Genomic DNA, 27,651 nt, shown 5'->3' with positions numbered 1-27,651 from the left:
AGGTATTAGAGTGAGTAATATCTAGTTTGTGGCTGGTGATGATAAACCCTGGAGAGGCAAGGAGTGTTTGAAGAGATGATCATGAAGAGTATATAGAGGTCATTTCCTAAAGAACTTCTCATATTGGGAGAAGGAATCCAAGGGCAATTCCTATACAAAGTTGAATTTTGAGAAATTTGTGAGAAGGGAAGTGTATGACTTTCTGAAGCAGTCCAAAAGTATTAAGGGACTGACTTACCACTGCCATGGAGAGACATCTAATGGAGTGTGGAAAAGAGTGAGAGTTGATTCTGAAGCTTCCATCCTGAGACACTGAGAGAAGGGTACTGTTGTCAACCAGAAGAAAGGAATCGGCAAGAGCAGAAGTTTGGGTCAGGAACCAAGACTGGCCCTGAAGACCTCAAAGGTGTGAGGTTCCCTCACAGCATCCATGTAGTATGAGTCCAAGAGTAAATGAACTGTGGAAACTTGGGAATCATCCGCTTGGAGTTAATGGTTACATCCAGAGAAGTGAGTGTTTAACCTTGGGACATGCCTGTATCCAGCAGCCATATTAGAAAAAGAGCACATTGTAATTTGGATCTTGCCCCATTGGGTTTTTCTTTAAATAGCCACACAAATATTGGTGATGAAATTTGAGCATGATATTCAGTGGTTTTGTTTTTGTAGCCCGTATTAAATTCCCAGCTCTCTTGCTGATCTGACATCCCTCAGCTGTTCATGCTGAGGCAATGCCTGGCTGGCTAACCCAGTGGCATCGAGATGAGCACCAGAGCACCAGACAGGAAGACTGAAGACAGCATGCAGCTGTTCTGTGACTGTTACTGCAGATACAAGTCAACACAGAGATAATGCTCTGCTGTTTTTTCTTAAATGCTGGGCATCAGTCTTTTGTCCTCTCTTGGGCACATATCCTTCTCTTCTATTTTGCCATCTTTTTTTTAAATTTCTCCATTTTCTTCTTCCTGACGTACAGACATTACCACTCAAAGCTGAACATAATATATGACTGAAGGAATTTTTAATACTTTTACAAAACAAATAAAATGAACTGACATAAAAACTTAAAAAATAATTGAATAATTTTGTAGGTTTTTTTTTGCTATTGAATAGAAAGAAAATTGTTTTTAATAGAATACTTTTTCTTTCTCCATGCAATAGGAGCACTTCAGAAAAATTTCAGAGTTCTCTACCTATCCCCACAGTAATCTTACGGACATGTCATGTTTAAAATAAGGAATCCATTTTCGCATATGATTATTATAGTTTGACTTAAAATTCTCCTCTCAGTAAGTTCAATATGCATATGCTTAGACATGGACATATTGTTAATATTTAGCAGGAGTCAGGATTTCCTTTATATGTTTTTATATATGTATTGATTGTGATAAATGCACAACAAAATGTTAAGACTTTCATATTTACTAACTGCAATAGATAGATATCTGATAGGGAAAACAAGGAACAAATTCATGGTATGAGGCCTTGATAATAGTGCTATCAAGACTAATATCATATCTGTATTCATTCAGTCTGTGTTTACTGAGTATCTGTTTTGTGTATGGTACCATGAAGGGCATTGGAATACAGCAGTGAACAAATAAGAAGCCAGACTTTAAACAGGTAGTTACAATCATGTGTGAAGAATATTATAATTAAGGAGACACAGTACTTTGGAAGCATCTACAGGAAATCTTAGAAGTTAGGATGATGAAGAAAATTAAGAGTGACATTTAAATCTAGGTAGAGAGTCTACTTAGAAACAATATTAAATGTTTGAAGAACATTCGAATGCTAAAATAAATCTTATGTGATGTGTAAATATTACCCTAAAAGCATATGGAGTTTTATCCTAGATATTAGAAACAGAGTCCCCAATTAATATCAGTACACACACATTCACACACACATATATAAAGAAAAACATATGGATCATATATATATATGTGGTTATATATTTCATATCAGAAAAAGAAGTGTGCATGTGTGTGTGTATATCCGAGTAAGTGAGTATGTATGTATGTGTGTATGTGTGAGTGTGTGTGTGCAGGGGCTCTGGGAGAAGAAACCTTCTGGATCTAGGCTATAGGCTCAGCACAATGTGTAACTAGGCAAGTCACTTAACCTTTCTAAGACTGAGATTCTCCCTATGGAACTTGAAATGATAATGGCATCTATAGTATAGAGTTGTGATCGAGATTAAAGCCAAGCCCTGAGTTCAGCATACGCAGAGCACTCAATAAATATTAACTTTTCCTGCTATGATCCAACTTCATACATCCCTTGCTTATAACATGGCTCTGTTCTATGCAGTTCTCGCCTACTTGGGAAGAGTTTGAGTTGGTTGCAGACTTGTAGCATTCCAGTTTTCTTCCACATAAAACAGCTGACAACTTGGTCTGCTGTAAGTTATTACATTTGGCCTCCCTCCTTGTAAGCAGGTACAGCAAGTGATCTTTGCTGCTTATGGAGCAAGAGAATGATTTGGAAACTAATTCCATCTCCCTGCTGAGCACATGCACTTCCCTGAGAGCCCATCATTAGAGCTGATTTGTTGAGACTCAAAAAAAAAAAAAAAAAAGCACACTCCTCAGATTCTGTAATGCTGGGAGGAAATCTGTACCTATCCTTTTTCCTATGTGATCTGTGAATTAAGACTTTTCAACAAAATAGACAAGTAATTCCAACCTTCCTGAGAAAAGACTGGGAAAGCTGAGAATCCCATAGGTAACTACTTCACCTCTGGATGGTTCTGAGCCTTCGTCAGACAATAACTTTTAGATTTATTATGAGACTTTTAAAAAGAGCTGTCCACAGATAAAGGCTGCACACTCCATTACAAAATACACTTTTTATGGGCTGGGAGTGTAGCTTAGTGGTAGAACAAATGCTTGACCTGCACCAGACCTTGGGATCCATCCCCAGTACCATAAAAATAAAATAATTAATTAAATAAATGACTTTTATGTACCTCTGCCTACCCAAAAAAGACATAAACAAATGATGAAGGTATACTAGTGGTTCAAAGAAATGATGTCAAAACTCAGGAGAATCTCTTGTTTCAAAACCCTTAAAAGTATCTGAAATGGATATATTTAATTAATGTCACATATACCCCAAACAGATTTTAGACAGTTACTTACAAAAGTTCTTTGCTAACTATTAACTACTATAAAGTGTAATCATTTCTAAAATAATTAACATTAATGAAAACCTAGTATGTGCTAAAAAATTGACACTAATTGCTTCATTTATTAAATCAAAGATTGATTTGAGGCCCATAACCCTGGTGGGCCATAACCCCTGGCACCACGCATTTGGTCCCCATTTCTGCCAGAGCATGGGCTGTCAACACACAGAAGATAATAAAGACTTGCTCCTCTCTTCTACTGGGTCTGTTGGACCACGTCACCAGTACATGGGGCCTCTTTTCCTGCTGGCGCACAGGCAGCGTCTGCTATTTACAATTATGTTCCTTAATCTGTTATTCAGCGTAATGACAACATGTCCTCCCTCAAGAGCTGACTGAGGGGCTTGGAGCATGCCTCCAAGAAAACACAAGAGGCTCGTTTGGAGAGGGTCACCAGGGCGCAGGGGCAATGTTAAATTTTCAGGGCTGCTTGGATGGAGTTATAGTCATCACTGAGGAGAAGGGTCCAGGAAGAGGAAGAACAAGACACATAATGCTGGCTACTCCTTAGATTTTGCCTGTTGTGAATTCTGCTCACCGTTGGTTCCCCTGGGTCAGGCAGCTCAAACAGCAGACTTTAGGCATTCCTCCTTTGGCAGTAGCCTTCTTGCTGCTTCTCCACTCACGGGCAATTGCACCCCAGGAGAAAAACTTTCAGTTGTGTTCAAAATTACCAGCACCCAATTTTTAACTATAAGGAACCCATCAAGAAATAAAGGAGAAATGTAGAAACTTTGATGGATTTTAAAATCCCCAAATAATTCCCAGTGTCTATTCATAATATTTTTGCCATGATACCAAAATAATGTGTGTTCATTATAGAAAAGTTGGAAATGCAGAAAAGTGCAAAGAAAAATGAAATACTCTATAATCCAATAACCATAAACACTTTGGTTATTTTCATTTATTTGTTTTGTTTCAGTTCTAATATTTGTCATGTGACTATGACTGTGCATGTGTGTGTGTGCATATGTGTGTGTGTGTGTGCGTGTGTGTAGTTTATAATATTATACAGTATATGATTAGGCATCATTTTCTATTAATATATGATAATGTTTTCCTTTACATTACAAAAAAAATGAAATTTAAAAGTAGTTCATAGTTTCTTTTATTTAGATCATGATATTAATTTAAGCACAATAAGTTTTCAAACAGTGTGGAAAAGTATAAATGAAAAGTAAATGCCATAATCTCTAAATTAGTAGAGATGACAGTTTTAATATTTTTGTAAAAATTCTTGAAGAAAACCCTCTGTATACACACACACACATACATACACAGTTGTGCATGTACTTGATCCCAAAAAACCATTCAATAGGTTATTATTCATTGGTTTAACAACTTTTCAGGTGCTAAATAAACTTTGTTGTATTATATTATATACATATGTTATGTACATGTACCTAATCTTTATTAATGGATATTTAGGATTTTACCTCTCTTTTCTAATATATACGATGGTGCAAGGAATAGCCTTGAACCTGTAACTTCGTGTACTTATCTGAAGGTATCCTAAAGATACACTGCTAAACATGAAATTGCTGAATGAAACGATATGCATATTTCAAATACTACTACGTGATTGCTAAACGTCCCTCCAAAATGTCCATTGCAGAATCATGATTAACAATGTTTTCATGTCCTTACCTACGCAGTTATGTCTGTATTTTTTATCTTTACAATCTAATAAGGAAAATGCAATATGTAATTTTTTATCTCCATTTCTTAATTACTGAAAACTTTTTTAGTATCTGCATAATGCTGCATTTCATCACTACTCATGATTTATTTCACACACTTTAGTTATTAGATATGTAAATTTTTTAAAGTTTTACCCCATGCAATGAATATCTTTACACATGAATATTTGACCCTAAGATATTTTCTTAGATGAGGTATTTAAAATTGAATTTATGGGCTAACATTATGACCTTTTAAAGGTTCATGGCACACATTGCCAAACAGCTTTCTAGAAAAATTATGCAAAATTTTACTTCCACCATCACATGAAAGTGCCAATTTCATTATATTCTTAGAATTATGTAGTATTAGCTTGTTCAGATCTTTTCTGATCTTAAAAAGCAAACACTGCTTTCTTCCTGTTGTATTTCTTTACTACTAGTGAAGCCGAATCTATTTGTATACTTTTTAAGGTATTCATGGTTCTTCATGGTATTCATTTGTTTCTTTTATAAGTCTTAATGTTTCCCACTTCTACTCGAGAACAGGCTAGTGCATTAGCCCTAGGCAGAATCTTTATAGCAGCCACCACTTCTCAAAATACCCAGCAGACTTGCCACAGGGGACCATACTCCCCCTGTCTGATGACCTTAGATGTCATTTCTAGAACATCTAATTCTCCTCATCCTCACCTGGCTCTTGCTTCCTCCATCCAAGCTCCTGGACATGTCTCCCTACCTGTGTTTGGCCTTGTTCTGTTTGGTCTGAAGCCTGACCCAGGCTCTCTCTGGTTTCTCACTCCTGAATCCCCCGGCCATATTCACATCTATCCAGGCTCAAGGACATTGCTCATGGGAGAACCATCTCATGGCTTGACCAGGCCCTCGAGCCTCCTTCCCTATACTCTGTTCCCTTGGAAGGTCCTTCCTAAAATTTTCCCCCCAAAATCTTTACTGGATCACAGATAATCATAGCACTGCAGATATGACTCATTCAGTTCAAGTTTGAAGATAGAAAAATTACTGTCCTTTAATAAAATCAGTGCCTTCCTCTTTTCTCTAAGTTGTTGAGTTATACGAAAACATTCACATCCTTGGCCCTTTTAAGCCTATGGATTAGTACTTCTCATGTTTGTTTTTTCATTATCCCCCTTCACCTACTCAGGGATCCTTTTTAGATTTTTTTACTTCTACTCCCCAGTAGAATGTTAATATCACAAGTGTGGTATATATCTGACTATGTACTTTATGTACACCTGTGTGCTTTACATATTGAAAAAGTAGGATTGTGTTCACAATCTTCCAGGAACTAATTTTTACCTCCTTTGAGGCCACCCTGACCCATTGAGAATGCATGCTACATGGAGTAAATCTTATTAGCCCATAGGGTAAGCATTCACATACAGGGTAGGGCTTAAGAATACAATTGAAGTTAGATCTGGTCTTCAATCCCAGCTCTTCTACTGGCTATAGAACATGTTACCTATGGCAAATCATTTCATTTCACTAAGCTTTCATTTCCTCCATGATGAAATATATATAATAATGGTATGTGCCTCTAAGAGATGTTTTGAGATAAGAAAACATATGCATGTGAAGAATTCCACACAGTGGCCATCCTAGTAAGTGCTTTGCATAAATTAGCTCTCCATATCATTATTCACATTCTCTGTCGTACCCTGCTACAGCTGGCTCCATTTCAAATGCTTGATCGAACTCTCAGTGCTGTCAATGCGAAATGGCTAGGATTCAGCAGCCAGAGTCCTCATGCTAGACAAAGAAAATTCTTACCTAAGGAAATTAATTGAATATAAGGCTTGCTATGGCTCTGGTGATAAAAACAATGCATAATTTTCCCATTTTCTGAATCAGACAAAGTGGTCATTAATTTGGGGTGACACTTTAAGAACGCTAAGCAAAGACTCTGTTTGAAGAAAATTTTGCTATAAACTATGAGGAAAAATATTAATTGGTTGCATGTTTCTGGACTGAGCAGAATTTCAAAAGCAAAGTGTGTGTGTGTGTGTGTGTGTGTGTGTGTGTGTGTGTGTGTAAATAAAACCAGGGCAGGGCAAATAGTCAGGGCAAGGAGGAAGACTGAAAGCAATTGTAATTCTATTTACTTGCACCTGGGCCTGCTTATATGGGACAACATGGAGCCAGGTGGACCTAGATGTGTACCTGATTCCACTACCTTCTGACTGCAAGAATGTGGGCAAAGACTATCTTCTCTCTTTCTTGAACTGTAATATGTGGTAATGCCCATTCGGCACACAACTGTGATGCACTATGTGTAAAGCATAAAAACCAGTGTCTAGTTCAAAACTCAATATATTAGCTCCTTGCCTTTTGAGGTTTTTTTCCCCTTTTTCCTTTATTGACACTGAGAAGGTCAACTGATGCTACTTACCTCTGGACACAAGAGGCCAAGGTAACACTTAAGAGAGGGAAGTTTCTTGACTTTTTTAAGCCTCAGGCTAGTCAATTATAAAATGGTGATAATGTTTTCCATAAAAGTGTCAGGCTTCAATGAAATAACCATATGGAACATTTAATGTAGTCCCTGGAATTCAGAAGGTATATGCTCAGATTAACTCTCATTACAGAATTATTATTTATTAGATTAAATAATAGTATTAGGACTATCAAAATTCCCAAAAATTTAGTCTACAGATTTTTTTTAAAAACTTTTATAGTTGTATATGGACAGAATGCCTTTATTTTATTTGTTTATGTAGAGCTAAGGATGGAACCCAGTGTCTCACATGTGCTAGGCGAGTGCCCTGCCACTGGGCTACATTCCCGGCCCTAGTCTATAGAGTTTTATATGAAGATTTTTATACTCTTCCAATCCACTTACATATTTAATACAATGTAAACCAACTACAATCATAACATTCCAAGATGTAAAGAAAAAGATTAAATTTGACTGTTTTTTTCCCCAAAGCAGATCCTAAATTGTTTTTTTAAAACCAAGCTGCTATGACTTTTTTAAAAGTTACTTTATTAATCATCAATTCAACTCATAAGTTCACATAAATGTAATCTCACACTTTCAATTTAAAGTCTCATGATATTCCTTTTTCTATTGACCTAGGAAGAACTTCTAATCTTCTCTTCATGTTTCCCTCCCATGCACATGGCATTGAGGGCAGCCTGAAATAATACATTGCATGTCATGACTGTTGGCAGATTTGTCCTCATTGCTAATGGTAAAGGCCACCAGTTCATTGAATACTCTGTACTAGGTACAGCAATTCACACATACTGGTGGATGCTTACCCAACTGTTCACTATTGGTGATCTTGCAGTTAATGGATTCTGAAAGCAAACAAAGACCATGATGACATGAAAGTATTCATTTCTAATATTAATCTTCATTCCAATATCCATTTTTCCAAATTAACACTAGCACATATCTCCACCATTATATAAATGGAGAGCCAGTAAGTTTTTCCATAAATGTCTGACCTTACAAACAATGGTGGTACTATCCAAATGCAGTGCATCTTATCACACAGTAATATTGTTAATCTTAACATGGAAGCAGCAATCTATGAAGTCAACATAAGACTGCTTCAATCACAATCAAAGTAATCATCCATTGAGCTTGACAGAAATAAAACTATTAATAATTAAAGACAGAGGGGTAAAGTTTGCTTATATCATAGCCACCTTAAAAAGAAAATCAAGAAATTGAGAGGCCCTTAGCAATAATGGCTTCATTTATGGTAATGAATCAAAGCCAACTCTGAACTTCAGATGGTGTGGAGAGCTGTAATACAATTTTATCTGAAAAATATGCCCTTCCTGAAAATTCAGCACAAATCATTTGTGTTCATTTTAAGAATGTATTAATTAGCATTGTAGCTCAATTTTGTTAACAAATGTCTTTTCGCAAGTTAGTTTACCACAATTTAGAGTCTCAAATAAACATTTATCTCATTATATACCATGAAATTTTAGTATCCATTTTAAATACATTAATTTTAAGCAACTTCTGTGATATTGACTATTCTCAGAAAACTAGCTCATTCTATATCATCATATTTAATCCTCACAATATCTGTGAAAAGTACCCATTTTACAATATGATGAAGCCAAAACTCAAGAGAGGTTAGGTAATTTTCCCAGGGTCAAATTATAGATTTGATTATTTGAATAAAACAAGTATGCATTTAACCAACTTTTATCTCCTGCTGGTACAAGTAACTATATCCAGTACCTTAAATGAACACACTTACATGACCTGTGACAAGTTAGGCATGGCTGCACATAATTCATTGTTTTGAAAACAAAATTTTGGTATTAAAAGAGCCAAAAAAATCTTAGTCTATCTTCACTCTCAGGGAAGAATTCCATTTGTGGTATCATCTACCTTTGTTTTCCTAAAGGAAAAATCTATGCAATTTCAGATAACCAACTCTAATTCAACAACCTCAATAAATCTCACCCTGACACAATAACAAAAAAACTAGAATGTTTTTCAAATATGTTCCATGTTAAGGACTTAACAAATGTTATTTGGTGTTCACCGCAAGTCTTTAATATGGACACTTTTTATTGATTTTTTTGAAGATAAAGAAAATGAGTTACAGACTTTAGTTTATCCCTAGCCATACAGATTATAAGTGGAGAAGTCAAAATTCATAACTAAGTCAATATGACTTCAGAGCCCAGGCTTCCTTTACTTAAACCATGTAATAGCATCCCCTCTACCACACATTTATCAATTAATCTTGCAGTGAAATAATTTTATAGTCCTGGTGGCTTGAGCTATCATCTTAAGCTCCTAATGGCATTTATTACTTTTATTTATTTAGTGTTCCATTTGTTTATGTCTTTATTTTCTTAAAGTTTACATATTTGTGTCCCCACCACTCTCCCATACACAAGGGAAGCTAAACAAATCTGACAGATCCACCCAAATCACCAGTAAAGGGACAGTATTTTCAGGGCAGCTTATTTCTCTATTAGAAAATTGGTTTAGATTACATAGAGGGAAATGAGAGGGGGAAGGGGATGGGAGTATGAAAGATGGTGGACTGAGACAGACATCATCACCCTATGTACATGTATGATTACATGAATGGTATGAATCTACATCATGCACAACCATAAAATCGAAAAGTTGTACCCCATTTGTGCACAACGAATCAAAATGCAGTCTGTAAAAATTTTTAAAAAAAGAAATTTGTTCTTACTATGAAATCTTTAAGTGCCTTTTAACAACTTAAAATCATAAGATCCTAAAACAGGGAGTATGCAGTGGATTGCCTTCATTTCTTGGTGGAGAGAACCTAAGGTTAATTGACTTCCCCAAGGTCACAAAGCTATTAACTTGCAAATACATAGCCTTGAACTCTGGTCCCCTGAGTCATTGACTAGTAATATTATTTCAGGTATTATAAAACAGTTTCCAGGTCCCTATTTCAGTCCTCTCAATAATAAGGATTGAATTTCTCACCATCTCGGACATTCTCCTGGTTTTATCTCAGTTTCCAATAATCCTATTAATCAAAGATTCTGAAGTTCTGTGGGGGAACAGAAGCATTCATTTATTACTAATAGCATTATGATTGAGTATAATCTTTATGTAAAATACCCTGGCATTTTTAACAGTTAAAAATTATCTGCTTTTTGGTTTGGCAATCTCAGTTTGTAGGAATAAAATTAAGGAAACTATTAAGGAAATAATTTGAAAGGAAGAGAGGATCAATTCATATGAAGATGAATTTCGATTAGTGCCTAGAAATGGCCTAACGTTAGGAAAAGTTTTGTAGAATAATAAATGATTGTGGTAAATGATATGAAAAACAGATAGCAATGAGGAAAATTATGTAGTAAGTGGAAAAAAGAAAAAAATGGCATACTATAGATGTACAGGCATGTGAAGAAAGTAGAGTTGTAAAGGGTCAGTCTTTTGAGGTAAAAGGGTTTTTTTGGAAATGCTTATTGTTCTGTGTGTTTCTGCTTCCTTGGCCTTATGGTGAGATCTACAACAGGACTATAGTGCCCAGAGGTAGGTATAGCTAGCAGAGGGCTGTTGGAGGAAGTGGGAGGATACAGGTCACAAGAGAGAGAACTGAGCTAGACCCCAAATGACCTTGTACATCACAACGCTCAGGTTTGATCTTCATATGGCAGATAGGTGTTCTTATTGCCATCCGCTGAGCTTTTGAGCCATACAAACAACCAGGACAGCAAAACTATCACTCCCATTGATCTTTCTGTTCCTCATCATTAATACAGCCCAAGCTAGCTGAGGTCTTTGGAACCAACAATAGAAAACTGATCAGCTGAAACCCCCAGAAGGTTATTTTTCCCTCATTCTTCCACCAAGCCAGTCTTCCTCAAGCCACAAATTGCTTGACTAATTTTTAAACGTGATGCATAAGAATTTCACACTGATTTTTGCTGGTATTTTTCTTGTCAGTGCCAGTGAAATATTCCAAAAATTGGAGAAATTTTTGAGCATTTCAATGAGCCTTTCATTATTTTAGATAACCTCTGTAAGATGTTAAATTATGATAATTATCATAAAAGAGCTAATCATTATTCAGTGTTTACTCTGAACCAAGTGCTGTGCTAAATGCTATAACCTATCCTATCCTTGGAACTGATCTACAAAATGGGTCTTATTACATCATTCCAGCCAAAGATCATTTAGATAATGAGAACAGAGACAGAACTCAGGCCCAGGTATGTCTAATGCCAAATACCACGGTCTTGGCCCATACAATGTGCTATTTCTGAGGATATTTTTTTTCTAGTTTTATCTAAGGAACTACAGAGCCCAAACTAAGGACAGATCTCTGAGATAACTTCCCAGAGAGTTTCTCCTCAATACAAAACAAAGACTTAGAACCCCTGATTCATGCTCATTGGATATTGTGATTCATTTAACTGTCAGACCACTTAGAAAGATTATTATCCACCCAACTTTCACCATTCACAAGAATGTCATGAAAGACTACTAAATACTTTGTAGATTTGAAAAATAAAATACCCACACATTCTCTTTTATATATGAACATCTGCATTTCTCACCAATTTTATCTTTTTCTTTCTTTATTTTTTTGTCTTTTGAAGTAAAGGTTTTACTTTGAAGCTTACAATGATCAAGGCATCAGTTACAAAGCACAAAGACAGCTAAAACATAACATCTACGAGACGACATAACCTTATCACTTACCATGATTTCAGTTATATCTATGTTAAATTAGCATCGCCTAATGTCATTTTTCTTTTTTCTTAATTTTTTTTTATTTTTACAGACTGCATTTTTATTCATTGTATACAAATGGGGTATAACATTTTTGTTTCTATGGCTGTACACAATGTAGAGTCACACCATTCATGTAATCACACATGTACATAGGCTAATGATATCTGTCTCATTCCACCATCTTTCATACCCCTGTCCCCCCCCCATCTACATTATTGTCTCCCTCATTAAATTGTCCACCACAGTAATACACAGCCACTGTCATCTAAACTGAAGTTCACTGCCCCCCTTTCAAATGCTTCAAGGGACTCTTCTATTGGAGGTGTTCTCATCTCAGTACCAGGACCCTCAAGATCTCAAGGAATTTACAGTCCTTCTTCAAATGATATAAATGTTATATATACATATGCTTTGCTCCAAAAAGTATTCAGGATTTGTATAAGATTGTTGAAGAGAAACTATGATTTTAATGCCTATAAGTCATTTACAAAATAAAGACAAATTTTCCCAAACATTTATACAAGACTCTTGGTGACCTGAAACTTCCACATCTCACCCTGCAGTACCCACTGTACTCCCCTCCACACGCTAACACTCCCCGTGGTATCTCAAGAGGCCAGGTGTCTGCTCAGGCCCACATAGATGTACATGCTGGGCCTGCTCCTCCTCCCCTTCATGAGACTCTGTTCATCCTCAAACCTCAGCTCCAGTGTCATCTCAGTGAAGCCTTCCTTGACATTTTCAAGCAGCAATAAGAGCTTTCGTTGGGCTTTGCTCATACCACCCTTTAAAAGCATTTATAGAATTACTCTAGTGTTTGCAGGTTTGTCTGCCGCTACACCAACTCCAAGTTTCGATCACGTGTTGACCGTGAGTAGTCCAGCCCTCTCACCATTCTGGTCCTGCTTTAACTATTACTTAGGGAAACAATTCTCCCCCAGAACTGATTAGTCACTCAGTAAATATTTGAATTAATGAGTGAGCAAACAAACTGAGTAACATCATTACAAAATAATGGCCTCTTTTTATTATGCCTTCGTTATTTACAGATTCACATAAACTTTGCCATTCTGAGATCCAACAGTGGATAATTCAACATATATTTAACAAAAGGTCAATGTAATGCTGGTTCTGTTCTAGGGAGTGCGGCGGTCCCATAAAAGAAGCTCATGCCATATTTCCTTCATTTTAGGAGTTTATACTCCCATCGAGAGCAGAGACTTAGACACACATACTTCGACAGCATTTGCCTGACCTTAAATGTTACCACAATTGCATATAGGAGACAAAATAATATAATCCTTAGAGCCTACATTTTTAATTCATACATAACTTCAGAAACAATCTTAAATTTTTTGTATACCAGCTAAGCAAGACTAGCAAGCTATATAAACTCTTTGAGCCCTGTTTCCTGGGTTAGTCAATTTTCTATTACTGTGACAAAATACCTGAAGTAATCAACTTAAAAAGGAGGAGAGATTTATTTCGTCTCAGGGTTTTGAAGTTTTCAATTGATGATTGCTTGTCACTGTTGCTTTGGGCCTGTGTTGTCACATCAGGGTGGGAGCCTGTGACAGAGGTCATTTCTTGTGACAGCAAGAAGCAAAAAGAGACAGAGAAAGAGGCTGAGGTCCCAATATCCCCGTCAGAGCCATACCCCCCGTGACCCACTTCTTATAGGTTCCACCACCTTCCAATGGTGCCACAGGCTGGTGATCAAGCCTTTAACACATCAGCACTTGGGGGACACTCCAGATTCAAACTATAGCAGTTCTGGCAACTGTGAAATGAAGACAATGCTCTTTTCTGACATAAGACACATAGCAAGAGTGTCACAAATAATGGTGGTGGAGATAATGCTGGTAGTGAATGTTGATGGTGAAGACACTACTGCTGATGATACACATTTACCTGTGAGTGCTTCAGGACAAGGACCATATTTAACCTATCTTTGCATCCTCAGCACCTGCAACAGCTCCTGAGACACAGTAGATATTTAAAATATTTGTTAAATTAATTATGAGTTACCAAATGCAAAATATTAAAAGTCAAGAAAAGACAGAAAGAGAAGGGATCAGCATGAACTGGAATGATCAAGAAGGGTTTTATTAAGGAAGGAAGTGTACAGAGGGTAGAATTTTGTATAGAGACAACAACTGAAGTTACTGAAAGCAAAAGAAAACAGTCTGAACACCAGCATGTGCCAGAAGTGGGGAGGAGTGAGACTGCGACATAAATTCTTTTTACTCTACTGTCAGCACCATGCCTAGAGGTTAGAGCAAAGATGGCACTCCTAACCCTTGGTGTATTTGGAAGCTATAGGTCACAGCAAAATGATACAGTTAAATCCTTCATATAGACAAACTATATGGTACAGTGATGAAAATATGAGCTTTAGAGAGAGGCAACTTTAGGTTTGCCACTCTGACCTTCAGAAACCATCATGCTCAACCCACTGGGCAAAGATGGAGGTGGAATGAGATAATTCCAAAGGCATCTAATGATTGTGGTGTCTGGTACCTAGAGGTGTTCAATAAAACAGGAGAGCAGCTGATATTTTAATAGTGTGAATTGGTGCACTCATGTGCGTGAACTAAGTCACTGTGTGCATTTTGGTTGTATATGTTTTTAGACTTGTAAACTTGAGCTTACTTGAACTAAGAATAATTGAATTTTTTGAAATGAAAATAATCCAAAAAGGGACAGTGTGTAACATGATACTACTTGGCTTTTGGGCCCTTCCAAAGTTTTAAGTGTGAGCAATTGAATGCTGAAATAGGAAATTGAAAAGTAATAATTTATTTATTAACTACCTGCTGCACAAACTGTCATGCAAAATACTGCCTCATGCTTTATGCAAAACATTTGAAAACCCTTGTGACTTTGTTCTTCTGCTTGGATTTTCTTTCCTGTAGTGAAATATGTAACTGAATGAATTTCAAGAGTGTTTGTCTGTAAACCAGCCAAATATTTCCTTTTAAATACTTGAGCTCTATGTTGAATAGACATATAGAGTTATAGTTCTTAGTACGTTTTTTAGTAATAGATTTCATACCTTAATCCTTTAATGGGCTTTTAGTTCCACATATACTAGATGTCTCTTAATAAATGAAATAAATGTCCATAATAAATGAAAGCATTTCATTTCATGCAGGTTCTTCCAGGGGCCCCAGCCCCCTAACCATGGGCGCCCAGGATACCCTCCCTGTTGCAGCAGCATTTACAGAAACTGTCAATGCCTACTTCAAAGGAGCAGATCCAAGCAAGTAAGCCTGGAACATGGTCCACTGTATTCTCCAAGCTCTATCCTATCTAAAAGGGGACACCCCAATAACTATTTCATTCCTTATCCTAAATCCATAAAGAATTCAGTTAACAATAATTGTTGATACACCTAGAATAGAGGATAAAATTTAATTAGTAATATTAACTCATCTGCTTTTTCAAAAGTTACCAAAGATCCAATAATCTAATATCTTACTATCTAGAAATCACCAATTCAGTTTTATTTGCAAGTAACACAAACCCACTCTAATCTAATTCTGTCAACCTTGAGAAACTTTATGGTCTCACTAAAGCTATGTCCAGATCATTTCTTTTATGTCTTAGTCTTCCCCAAAAGGGAATAACCCTCATATAAGTAGAAACAGTGGATCATTGGAATAATTCCTTCCCAAAACACCCAGTAAAGCAAGGGAACAAATTATATGGTATCCTTACAAAGAAGGAAAAACTGTCCAAAAAGAAAAGAAAAAAATTAAAATCATAGCCAAGTAAAAATTCTAAGGAAAAATGTAGTACACCCTCTATTTACTTGAGTCTGGTTTCACTTATATCACTATGTACTGACAATGGACTTGACCTGAATGCATTTGTGGCATCATTAAATATTTTACCTCTTGATAAGGAGTTCTGTGGATAGGACTCAGAAAGTCTGAGCATTCCCTAAAATTATGTTGCATATATTTTGTGTGCATTTTACCAGAGAGAGCAACTGTAGAATTCAACAGTTTACCAAAGGGGTTCATGATTTAAAAAAAAAAAAAAAAACTAAAGAGTGGTTATTAGTTCATGCTGAAAACTAATCACCTAAGTCAAACTGATTTTTAAATGTCATAAGCATAATTCCAGATCTGAAACTGATTGATAAACAAAGGGGAAACCTAAGAAAGGGAAAAATTGCTCTTAATTTTTTTACTTAAAAGGACTAGGGCTTGGAAAAGCTTACTATCTATGATAGGAAGAATGAGTTTAAAAATTAAATATGCATACAGACAATCTTTTAAAATTTTCTGAAACAGTGATAATTAAATATAATTAGAATTTGAATTCCCACATGTATTCTAAGTGCCAATTTGTATGACTAAGTGTGAATCCTCTTTACACTTTAGAAACACTAGTTTTTAAAGTCTAACCCTAATAATATTATACTGGAAAACCAATATAATTAGTAACTCCACCTTTAAGTGTCATGTCAGCTCCTGGAATCTACCAATCTCCCTAAATGTCACATCTCTTTCAACATTATGAAGATTTTATTCTAGGCCCATGTGTTAGTCAACTTTTCATTGCTATGATCAAAATACCTGACACAAACAACTTGGAGGAGTAAAGGTTTATTTTGGCTCAGGTTTCAGGGATTTCAGTTCATTGTCGGCCTGTTCCCTTACCCTGGGCCTGAGGTGAGACCCTTCCATCATGGTGGAAGAGCTGGCAGAGGAAAGCTCCTCAGTTCATGGTAACCAGGAAACAGAAAGAGAAAGGAGGAGGTCAAGGACAAGATGTAGTCCCAAAAGGCGCAACCCCTAGTAATCTACTTCCTCCAACCATGCTCCACCTGCCTACAACTGCCACCTCCTCTCAGTAGTTCATTGGTATTATTAATCCATCAAATGGATTAATCCACTGATGAGGTTAGAGCCCTTCTGAGCCAATCATTTTCTAAAATGCCCACCTCTAGACATTGCTGCATGGGCAACCAAGCCTTCAATACCCCATCCTTTGGGGGACATTCCAGATCTACACCACAATAGTCCAGAATATTACATAAATAAACTCTGGGCTCTGGTTTCTCTCAAGTCCTTTTTTCAATCCTCTTCAAAGCGCTCAAGCCATGCCATAACCACACTGTCAATAGAAATTAAAAGCTACCTTATCCAAACATGTGAACACCATGAGCTTAGGCTGCATATATATGTTCTACATACATGTTAGTTATGCAGAATCTTCTTTGTGCAAAAAATCTGCCTAACTTTCTGTCATACCAGTTCTAAGAACTACTTATTGCCAACTAACATATACTGAGGAAACTCAGACTGGCCTGCATTAAAGGAAAGAGACAGACACAATGCTTTAAAAAAAAGAAAAAAGAAAAAAAAGAGTATAAAGAGAATGATATGCTGGTGTGAAAACCACTGGGAATCATACCAGAGTGAATTCTTTTCTGTCTGCTTCTGACTTGGCTTTCACTCACTCACTTATTCACTCAGAGAGTACTATTTGGTCTTGAACTTACACAATTGTCCTCTAAAGTCTGTGCTCCACATGTCACATCATTCCTCTGCTCAAAACCCTCCTATCTTGCTCGAAGCAAAAACACAGTGCTTCGTAACACTCTGTCCTTAAGACCCCGGCCCCTTCCTAGCTGCAACCTCTCTGATTTCCTCTTCACTACTCCCTTCTGAATCCCTGATCTGTCTCCATCCCTCACCTCCCTACTCACTCTGGGGAAGGTGCACAGGCTTCCTGGCTGTTTCTCTCATGCCCAATCCTATTCACACCTCAGGGTCTTTTCATTTGTTGTTATTTCTGCTTTAGTGAAGTTTTCTCTCATATACCTTATTGACCAGTCCCTTCACTTCCTTCATGGTTCTTCAGCAGATTTATCAGAGAACTTCCTGTTCACCATATATAAAGTAACCACACTCCTCTGTCCCCACTCAACACTTCTTCCTCCTTACCCCACTTCTTTCTTTATAGCCTTCCTCATTAACACTTTACAGGTTTTTCCCTGTTTTCCATTATTGCTTTCTTACCCCATAGGAAGTTATACTCCAAAAGAGCTAAATTTTGACTGTTTTGTCCACCATTATATCCTTAGCACCTAAAATAGGATCTGGCATGGAATACTCAAGGGATGTTTGCCAAACAAGTTTAGTGGAAGTACTCATCTAACATTAACAGAATGGCTACTGTGTACCTGCCATTGAACTAAACAAGACAGGTATTGGTGATGAAGACAGCTGATATGGAAAATAAGACCTGCACATAAATGTAATACACAGTCCAACAAAAAATAGGTGCAGATATGGTGCAACGGGCAATAAGAAGCCCTTAATAATATTTTTGTTTTATTCCTAAGTAGTGGTATAGCAATCTATAAGCCCCCTGTGAGCCTATCATAATACAAGCCAGGTTTTTCATCCTGTTTCAGTCTCCCCAGTACGTATGACAATTGTGTCAGGAGGTCTGCACCTGTGAGCCTATTGACTGTGATCTTAGCATTATCATGAGCCCGATAATATTAGTGCCCTTCCTGTGCCCTTCCTAATTAACTGAGTCTTTGACTTGTGGATGTTTATGCAATGTTTTCAAGTATAGTGTCATAAATAGTCGCAGTATATCTTACATGCTAAGAGATGGACAATCCATTGTATGTCATTAAAATTTTGAGATCTGAAATTTATGAATAGATCGTGAAGTGACATTTTTTAATATATATACCATGTCCAGGCAATGAATAGTTTTATTAGTTCTTCCTTCATTATTCATTTTCAAGAAATACCTCAGATTCTATAATTAGGTACAATTAAAGCCAACTGCCATCTTGTATCAAAGCCATTTGTTTCCAGACAATAGATCCAGAAACCTACTGCCTTAATTATTACATACAATGATATGAAATAATAACCCATTCAAATATAGTTTCATTCATTCCCTGAACATTGATAGACCTTGAACAGATACTCTAACTTCTACATCTTTTTCAGTAACTCATAGGCAGAGAACATTTTACCTTTGCTACATTATCAGTTCATATTTGAACAGCCAAGGCACTAAAAGATAAAGTGAAGGGATTCATTCTCTAATCCCTTAGAAAAACTTGAGTTTCTCAAATATACGCTAACCATCTCTTATCATCATATGTTAATTATTTATTCTGTATTGTCACCCTGTTTTATCAGGAAGCTTGTACAGTACCATGCTGATTCTGTTTATTGCTATTGATTCTAGTGCATTCCATAGAACTGGGTATTTTGTGTAGGTACCATGTCTACATTTGCTAGTGTGAAATTATTCTTATAACATCTCATTGAATTCCTGCCCTATTCTGCATTCTGTGCACCTTTGTCTTCCCAGAACTGAAAACACAGTACTTACCAATAGTAGATAAGAAGTGCAAGAAACTACAACAGAAATGAACTGTACTTGTGTTCAAGGGGACCTAGAGAGAGGAAAATTAAGGAATGGAGAGGGAAAGTAAAGAAGCCTTTAAAAAGTGCTTCCTTGGAATTGAGCCTTGTAATATGAAAAGGATTTTGCCTAATATACAAATCAGTGAAAGAGATATATAAATAAAAGAAGGCAAACTGCATATGCATCAAAGACCTTTTAAGAAGAGGGCTGTGGGATTAGTTATCAATGTGGTACATGGAAGTTACACTCAACAGGAAGGATGGGTTTCTGGTGAAAGCACTTAATTCAGATTCAACATTCCCCTCCCTAAAATGGCCAGTATTGCTGCTGACAGCCAGTGAATATGGTGCTGCCTATGGCAATAGGGAGAACCCAATTTATAAGGCATTCACCACTTGACTGAAATTATTGCCATTCTTGACAAATGTTTCATTTGTGAGGATTCACTCCATTTGAAATTTTATTCATAAAATAATAATTTGTTCATATTTCCATTTCACATCATTTTTAATTTCTATAATTCAAACTCACATGAAATGAAGCCACCTTATATACTGATAAGAACAATCATTAAGTCAAAAAATTATTTTTCTTTAATGAATATTCAAAATATTAAATTTTATACTTAAAATGGATCCAATTAGACACTGAGTGGATTAAAAATCAGCAAAGATCTGCCTCTGACAATGGAGATGCAGAAATATAACAGGAGCCTCAATGCTTCTTATTCTAGATTATGCAAACTATTTCTGTTACCCAACACTGAAAGCTCTTGGGAGGCAGGAACTGTTTTACTGTTCTTTTTTTTTAATAATTGCCTCCTGCTCAAAATAATAACAGCTTGCATGGCAATGGAGTGAGTAAATGTTTATTGACTTAATAAATGTCACATCCTCTCCTTTCTTACTTGCTTTCAAAAGATTAAATGTATTCCCTACCAAGACACTTCTTAGATTTCCTTTTCAACAACCTGGAAAAGAAACTGAGAAGACTCCCTATCAATTAAAAAACATGTGGGCCACTACTACTAGCAACAATATATTGAGTGATGGTAGGTGCTGACATAGAAATTAACAAGTGCTCTGACAAATTGTGGTTGTCTTCCAGAGCCAAATAATATTCTATATTATTCATATTCAATAATATTCTAATAATATTGTACACGTTCATGTATTGATAAACATCAAGAGTAGAATTGGCTTGAGGAGAAGCCCAGTCTAGGCATCAATTAAGGACCAGTAATCAAACAAGGTTAATGAATCTAAAAAGTAGAGAAGAAAGACAACAGTTTGTACCCAATCTGAGAGATCAGTATATTCTCCAGGAAAGACAGAAATGCAAACTTCCCAAAACCAAAATTCTCAATCAGAGCAGTGCAAATTCATGGATAACATCTGTTTTTTTGTTTTTTTTTTTAATGTGGTACTGGGTACTGGGGATAGAACTCAGGGCCTTGTGCTTGCAAGGCAAGCACTCTACCAGCTGAGCTATCTCCCCAGCCCCATGGATAACATCTGAGTAAGGGGAAATACATGGCAATTTTAGGAAACTCACCTTCCCCCACCCCACTTCTAACCCAGACCCAGCATTACACTTTCAAAGCTATAGCAGTTCTTCCCACACACTATTTTGAATATGCACCACCTCACCTGGGCTAGGTATATCCCATCAGTCACAGAGTTGCATAGTACACCAAGTGACTGTGGGTCAAAATTGAGTCTTCTGTTCTTAAATGTGAGCAAAGTTTTCACTTATTAACCTCAATTTCCCTAGAAATTACATTCCTGTGTTTGGAACTGAAGTGGTACATGAGTCAATTATCCAGATGTATGGAGAAGTCTTAAAGAAGCTCACTCATTTAAAATATAGGCATCCCTCAGTGTGTGGGGGAGTAGAAATAGATTTCAGGAGCCCCCCAACACAGATACCAAAATCTGCAGATGCTCAAGTCTCATAAAATGGGATCGCTTTAGCCTATAACCTATGCAGTCCTCTTACATACTTTAAATCATCTCTATATTATTTATAATGTCTAATATCATGTACATGCTATGTAAATAGCAGTATCCTGCATTGTTTAGGGAATAATGACAAGAAAAAGAAGTCTGTATTTGTTCAGTATAGTTTCTTTCTGAATATTATGCATCAGTGGTTGGCTGAATGTACAGAAGCAGAGGGCTGACTAAATTTACTATTTTCCAAAAAAACAAGCTTTTTGAGATCTTTGCTTCTGACCAAGATCGACTATTCTGACCAATTTACCCTCCCACCTGGAATAGTTCTAATATGGGCAAAATGCATGAAACAAAGATTTGCAAACACTGGACCTCCAGTTCCCCCTGAGAGGCGAGGTAAGGAGGTGTGCCATAAGCCTGCTCCAGCTTACTTCTTCAAGTTTTCAGGGCCCTGCAGACTTCCATCTGTTCATGAGGAGGTGTGTTGCTGAGGCACGCTACTGCAAAACTGGCTTACAGAGTTGCCAAAGGAAACTAATGGCAGGTGGTGCTGCTGGCCAGCATGTACTGCAGAAACCAGCAATGGAGAAGGTTGAAATTCAGCACACACATGGCAGGAGCTGGGAGCCAGAAACCTGCTTTGCAGAATCTGGCCATTGGGGCAGCCCAGCCACTCGGTGTACTTGAGACCACAGGGAAACTGCTTATGCTACTGGTCACTGGCAAAACCACTTTTACAACCCACTCTAAGGGACATCACATTCACTGCAGGAGTTTAGCACCAGAAAAGTCCTGTACATTGCAGGAACTGAGCATATTTTCTTTCCAGCGCCCTCTACTGACAAAACTTAATTTGGAGTTTGTTGGCACAAAGGAGAAAGGGTCCATTATTAATCAATCTTCTTAGAGCAGGCAATTAATGATGAATTGAAACTGAGAAGTAATAAATTGATTTTATGTTGAAAATAATATAGTACTTCTAAATTTCATATGGATGTATGATAGCCAAAACAACTTTGAAAAAGTACGAAGTTGGGTGACTATCATGACTTGATTTCAGAACTGTTGTAAAGTTACCATAATCAAGACAGGATGGTATTGGTTTACAGAGGGGAAAAAAATAGATCCATGAAACAGAACAGCGGATCCAGATACAGTCCCAAACATATATAAAAACTTCAAAAAAATTCCCCAAGGTAATTCAATGGAGAAAGGATAGTCATTTCTGAATAATTGTGTTGATAGAATTAGATATCTACATACAAAGAGATGAACCAGATCTATATTTCACACTGTATACAAAAGCTAACTAAAAATGGATCACAAAGTAAGTGCAAAACTAAAAAGAAAGAAAACTTCTAGAAGAAAATGTAGGTGAAAAAATTTTGACCTTGGGTTTGGCAAAGACTACTTAGGACACCAAAAGAATATCTGGGTTAGATACAACCTATAAGAAACAAATTGATGAACTGAAAACTTGCCCTTTAAAGTGCTCTTAGGAGAAAGGAAAAACTAAGACTAGGGAAGAAACACACTAGGGAAGAAACTAGTGGAAGAAACACTCTCACGCAGTTGTATTTTCCACTTTAGAAAATAGTTGGGCAGTTTCTTCAAAAGTTAAAGGTACACTTACCATGTGATCCAGTGATTTCACTCATGTATTTACCAAGAGAAAGGAGAGCATGTATCCATACAAATGCCTCACATACATAGTCATCACTAATAACAGACAAAACTGGAATGAACCCGAATGCTTTTCAACAGGTGAATGGATTCTTTTTTAAACATTGTAGTATATCCATGTACCTCAGAACAACAAGAAGGAATGAATTATTGATGCTCACAACTACATGGATGAATCTCAAAAGAATTATTCTCAGAGAAAGGACCTTGACACCTCAAAAGCACATTCCTTGTCATTCTGTTATGTAAAATTGTACAAATTACAAACTAACATAGTGACAGAAAGTATATTATCAATTGCCAAGGGATGGGGCGTGGAAAGTTGGGGTAGAGAGATTACAAAAATGGAGTTCAAAAAGGCAAGAGGAAAACTTTGGGGTGATAGAAATGGTTATCTTGGTTGTATGGTGATTTCACATCATACAATGTTATGGAATTTTATGCTATAAGTAAGTGCACTTTCTTGTATGTTAATTGTGCCTTCATAAAGCCTACTTAACAAAAAAAGGAGTATTTTTTCTTACAAAATATCATTTTATTCTGTTAATTTCTAGGGCTGATTTTATAATTGTGACCAAATAGACAAATTAATAGAACTAAATAGCAAGCAAGAAATTTACCTCATGAGTACATAAAAGACTTTGCTCACGGCACTAACCACATTACTCAAAGTCTCAGTAAAGTGTGATAACATGGTGCAATTTAATATCTTGAAACATTCTGCCAAAAACACAAATCAGGGGCTGGGACTGTAGCCCAGTGGCAGAGCACTTGCCTAGCATGTGTGAGGCACTGGGTTCAATCCTTAGCACCACATAAAAATAAACAAATAAAATAAAAGCATGCTGTCTATCTACAACTATAAAAAATTTTTAATTAAAAAAATCAGAAATCAAAGTGAAAATCACAAGAGTAGATGATTCTATTTGTGAAGTCAACCTAAAGACTTTGACTTTTATTCTATTGTTCACTCTTTACAAGTAAGTTTTAAGCAACAGGTTCTCACATAAGTTAGAAATGACTTAGAGGCTGGGAGCGGAATTCAAAGCACACCTATCATCTCTTTTGCTATTTATGTGGTCACCCAAATATTTTCTTTTTTTTTTTTTTAACTCTTTTGATTGACAGTGTATTGACCTGGGTTTCCTCTCTCTCTCCTCTCATGCGTTTTGAAACACCAGATGTATCGTTAAGATTACTGGAGAAATGGTGTTGTCTTTTCCTGCTGGCATCACCAGACACTTTGCCAACAACCCATCCCCAGCTGCTCTGACTTTTCGGGTGATAAATTTCAGCAGGTTAGAACATGTCCTGCCAAATCCCCAACTTCTCTGCTGGTAAATATGATTTTGCATAAATTTTTAGAGATATGTGTGGTTTAGCACTTTGTACTTAGATGATGGATATACCTTAGCAAAAAAAGTAGCACTGTCACTAATTACCACTGCTCAGATATGCTTGTAGATTCAGACACAGAACTTTCATCAGCTGTCAAAGTTTTCCATGGGTAATTCCACGTGTATGAGTAGCTGCATATGCATATGGGTATTTTCATGAACAACTATCTGAAGTGGTTTAAGAGATATTTAAAATAAAAAAAAGTGTTAGTAACAATCTATTCATTGAACAATAAACCTAATAATAGGAAAATCTTTTGTTGTATTAGTATATTTTTAAATTAAATAATATTTAAACTGTAAGCTATTCTTCCCATGAACTTGAATGTCTTTCTTGTTAAACATAATTGCATTATAATGGTTAAGTGTTTTGATGGAACTTTACAGGTATGATATCAAAGAAGCTTATGCAAATATTTTTGTATAAATACTTTTTCACATTTTCTAACTATTAAATCTGAAATGATGTCTTTATTATGCACATGCACAGCTACACAGACATATATATGCATGATATTAAAATGATAAACTGTTTCGTTACTTATTTGCAGTGGATGAAATAAAAGGAGTCATTAACAGCTGTCTCTTCACTAGATCCTGATATTCTGTTTAAAAAACTCTCCCTAAAGTGCCCACATTTTTTGTTTGCTACAACCTCCTTGGTGAAAGTGGTCACTACATTTCCCTGGACCACAGCAACTGCTTCCCTTTCTGAATCCTATCTTGCCTGGCTACAATATATTTAAACAGCCAAATGACATTTTCTGATATCACTCAGCCATCTTTGCTCATCGCCCTCTGGTGGCTTCACATTGCACTGGTCCCAGAATCTAAGTTTGTTACTATTTCCTTTGAGCACCAAGTGTACCCTTTCCTAGCCTCTCTGTTCTCACCGTTGGCTATAGATCGCCTAGGAATCCCTCTGGCTACAACCAGGTCTGCCAATCAGAGACAGGCTGAGTCCCACATCAACCTGGATCTTTCATATTCATCTCAGGGCTGGAATGGGTGACACTTTAGCCAGTCAGAGCCTGTTTGGTTTTGTTAAGTACCGCTGCTACACCATCACTATCACCTCTAGTTTTTAAAAGGCAATGGTGACGAAACTTTTTTCACTTCAGTGTAAACCTTTTGGCATCTATCATCTTAGATCCAGCCAATTCTCTCATTTATCTTTACTGAAAGATGTCATTGAGATTAGTAAAAGGGAGACATTTAGGTTTACAATCCCTGTGACTTCTACTTTTCCCTTAGGAAAGGGATTTGCCTACAAAGAATGTTCAGGAACAATTGTCAACCCAAGTATGAGACTGAAGAATTCTCATGATTTCTTGAGCATTGAGGAATTCTGTCTCTCTGCAGGCATTCAGTTGGCAAAGCTTTCTGGAATATTTATTAAAGCAGGTTCTTTGAGGAAACAATCATAGATATGTGACTTAGCTTATTTTTAAATTGAGCAGATGCAATTGTTTTTAAAAATGGCACTATTAAGATTCTCCCAATTATTCAGCTCTACTTAGTGTAAATGAATGGCTTGCTGCTAGATATTAATTCCTAACCTCTGTTATGGTCTAGTGGGAAAGATTAACCAGTGGAATTGACCGGGGCTGCAATCCTGGACCTATTACTTAGTAGCTGTGACCTTAAGCAGATTACTTAATTTCATTTACTTCCAATTGCTCTTATCTCCTGCCTCTTTGTATAGTGACAGCTCTGGAAGCTTGAGGTAACTTAGATGCTTTAAAATAAAAGTAAAGTGAACAGCCCTGCTCACTATCCTTAGTTCAGATTGAACAGGGGCAAAGTCTCATGAGCCAGGCTCTTTTCCAGGCCCCATAAAATTTAAAGAGCTTTGCTTTGTTGGCAGTCACCTCATATCAGAGCCTAGCAGAGCTACACAGGTCACACTGAGACCTGGCCTCTCCCTCCTAGACACCAGCCCCACCCAACAGACCAGTGGTACTTTTAAGACCCTGATTTTTGTGACTCTGCTTGGTTTGTTTGCCTTCTGGAGACTAAATGGTAGCATCTCCCTTTTGATCTCCCTTTATCTCTTTTTCACTTTATCATCCTTCTCTCTTCTTAGCCACTAATGTTCTTGCACTATAAATTTGTTCATCTTTTAAAGTAAAGATATTACTTTCTTTGCAGGGTAGGTTTTAATGTAATTGTTTATAATGTGTCTAGCAGAACGCCTGGAACATAATGGGTGCTCAGGAATTGTAGCTACAAAATGCTAGAGGAAATTCTGAAAGTGAGATAATCAGTAAACAAGCTGTGTGTCCAGTTACAAATTCACATGGGGCCCCAGTTTCCCTGATATGTTGGAAATGAACAAATGCTTTGTGCACTCTTGCTTGATTCTTATTGAGAAAAGCACCTACAAGATGGATTGGATGGGTGGTCTATGGACATGCCTCTGAGCAAAACGAACAATTCATAGGGATACCACCCTCCTGGGATCATCAAGACTGCTCTCTGCTCTTCCATCGTAACCACCATGGTTACCATCACTTACACTCCAGGATCATCTTGGATGTATTATTTATGATTTAGATACTCTTGGATGATATCTTGAATGTTGAAAAGGTAGCATGGGAATTTTTGCATCACCCTTTTCTTCCTGGGTTAGTAATAAACCAGGAACATGTTAGTAACATGTTTACCTTTGGTCAATTCTTTAACTGGATAATTTCTGAAAACTACTGTTCAAGTGAATTCAAAGCAAATAAACATGTTCAGCTTCTTAATTGCATTAACTGACTAATTCTGACAAAACTGAGGTGATACAGAAAAAGTTAAGTTGGGGTTATAAGTCATTCTTTAAAGCAATCACTGATAAATCATGGTTTAAAGCAATCATGATTAACCATGATTAAGGACTAGTTAATGTTACTGGGTACTCACTGAGAATTATAGAACAGTAGCACCTCACTATTGATATTAATGTGTTAACATGATACCATTCAGAACCACGTTTGTACTTAAACTGCACAACTGTGAATAATATAATCTCTACCAGTTGTCCAAGGTGGATACAGAAATCAGATAGCAATCTTCCATGATGCTTTTTATGTAGAGATGTTATTTGTATGAGCTGCCA

At 36.7% G+C, this 27,651-nt stretch overlaps 1 protein-coding gene across 23 annotated transcripts in view; it reads left to right on the top strand.

The window, feature by feature from the left end:
* Nucleotides 1–27,651, top strand: part of Sgip1 (SH3GL interacting endocytic adaptor 1) — a 200,500-nt gene that overhangs the window by 162,322 nt on the left and 10,527 nt on the right. For all 23 annotated transcript variants that reach the window (XM_047541444.1, XM_047541437.1, XM_047541452.1 and 20 more), the window contains 2 exons: nt 15,252–15,363; nt 24,333–24,488. In XM_047541444.1, the coding sequence (XP_047397400.1) occupies nt 15,252–15,363; nt 24,333–24,488 (268 nt within the window). The remainder of the gene's footprint in view (nt 1–15,251; nt 15,364–24,332; nt 24,489–27,651) is intronic.

Source organism: Sciurus carolinensis, chromosome 1 (assembly GCF_902686445.1).
Source record: "Sciurus carolinensis chromosome 1, mSciCar1.2, whole genome shotgun sequence".
Classification (NCBI taxonomy): domain Eukaryota; kingdom Metazoa; phylum Chordata; class Mammalia; order Rodentia; family Sciuridae; genus Sciurus; species Sciurus carolinensis.
Note: the sequence above shows the minus strand (reverse complement) of the source record. Positions and strands in the feature narration are given on the sequence as shown.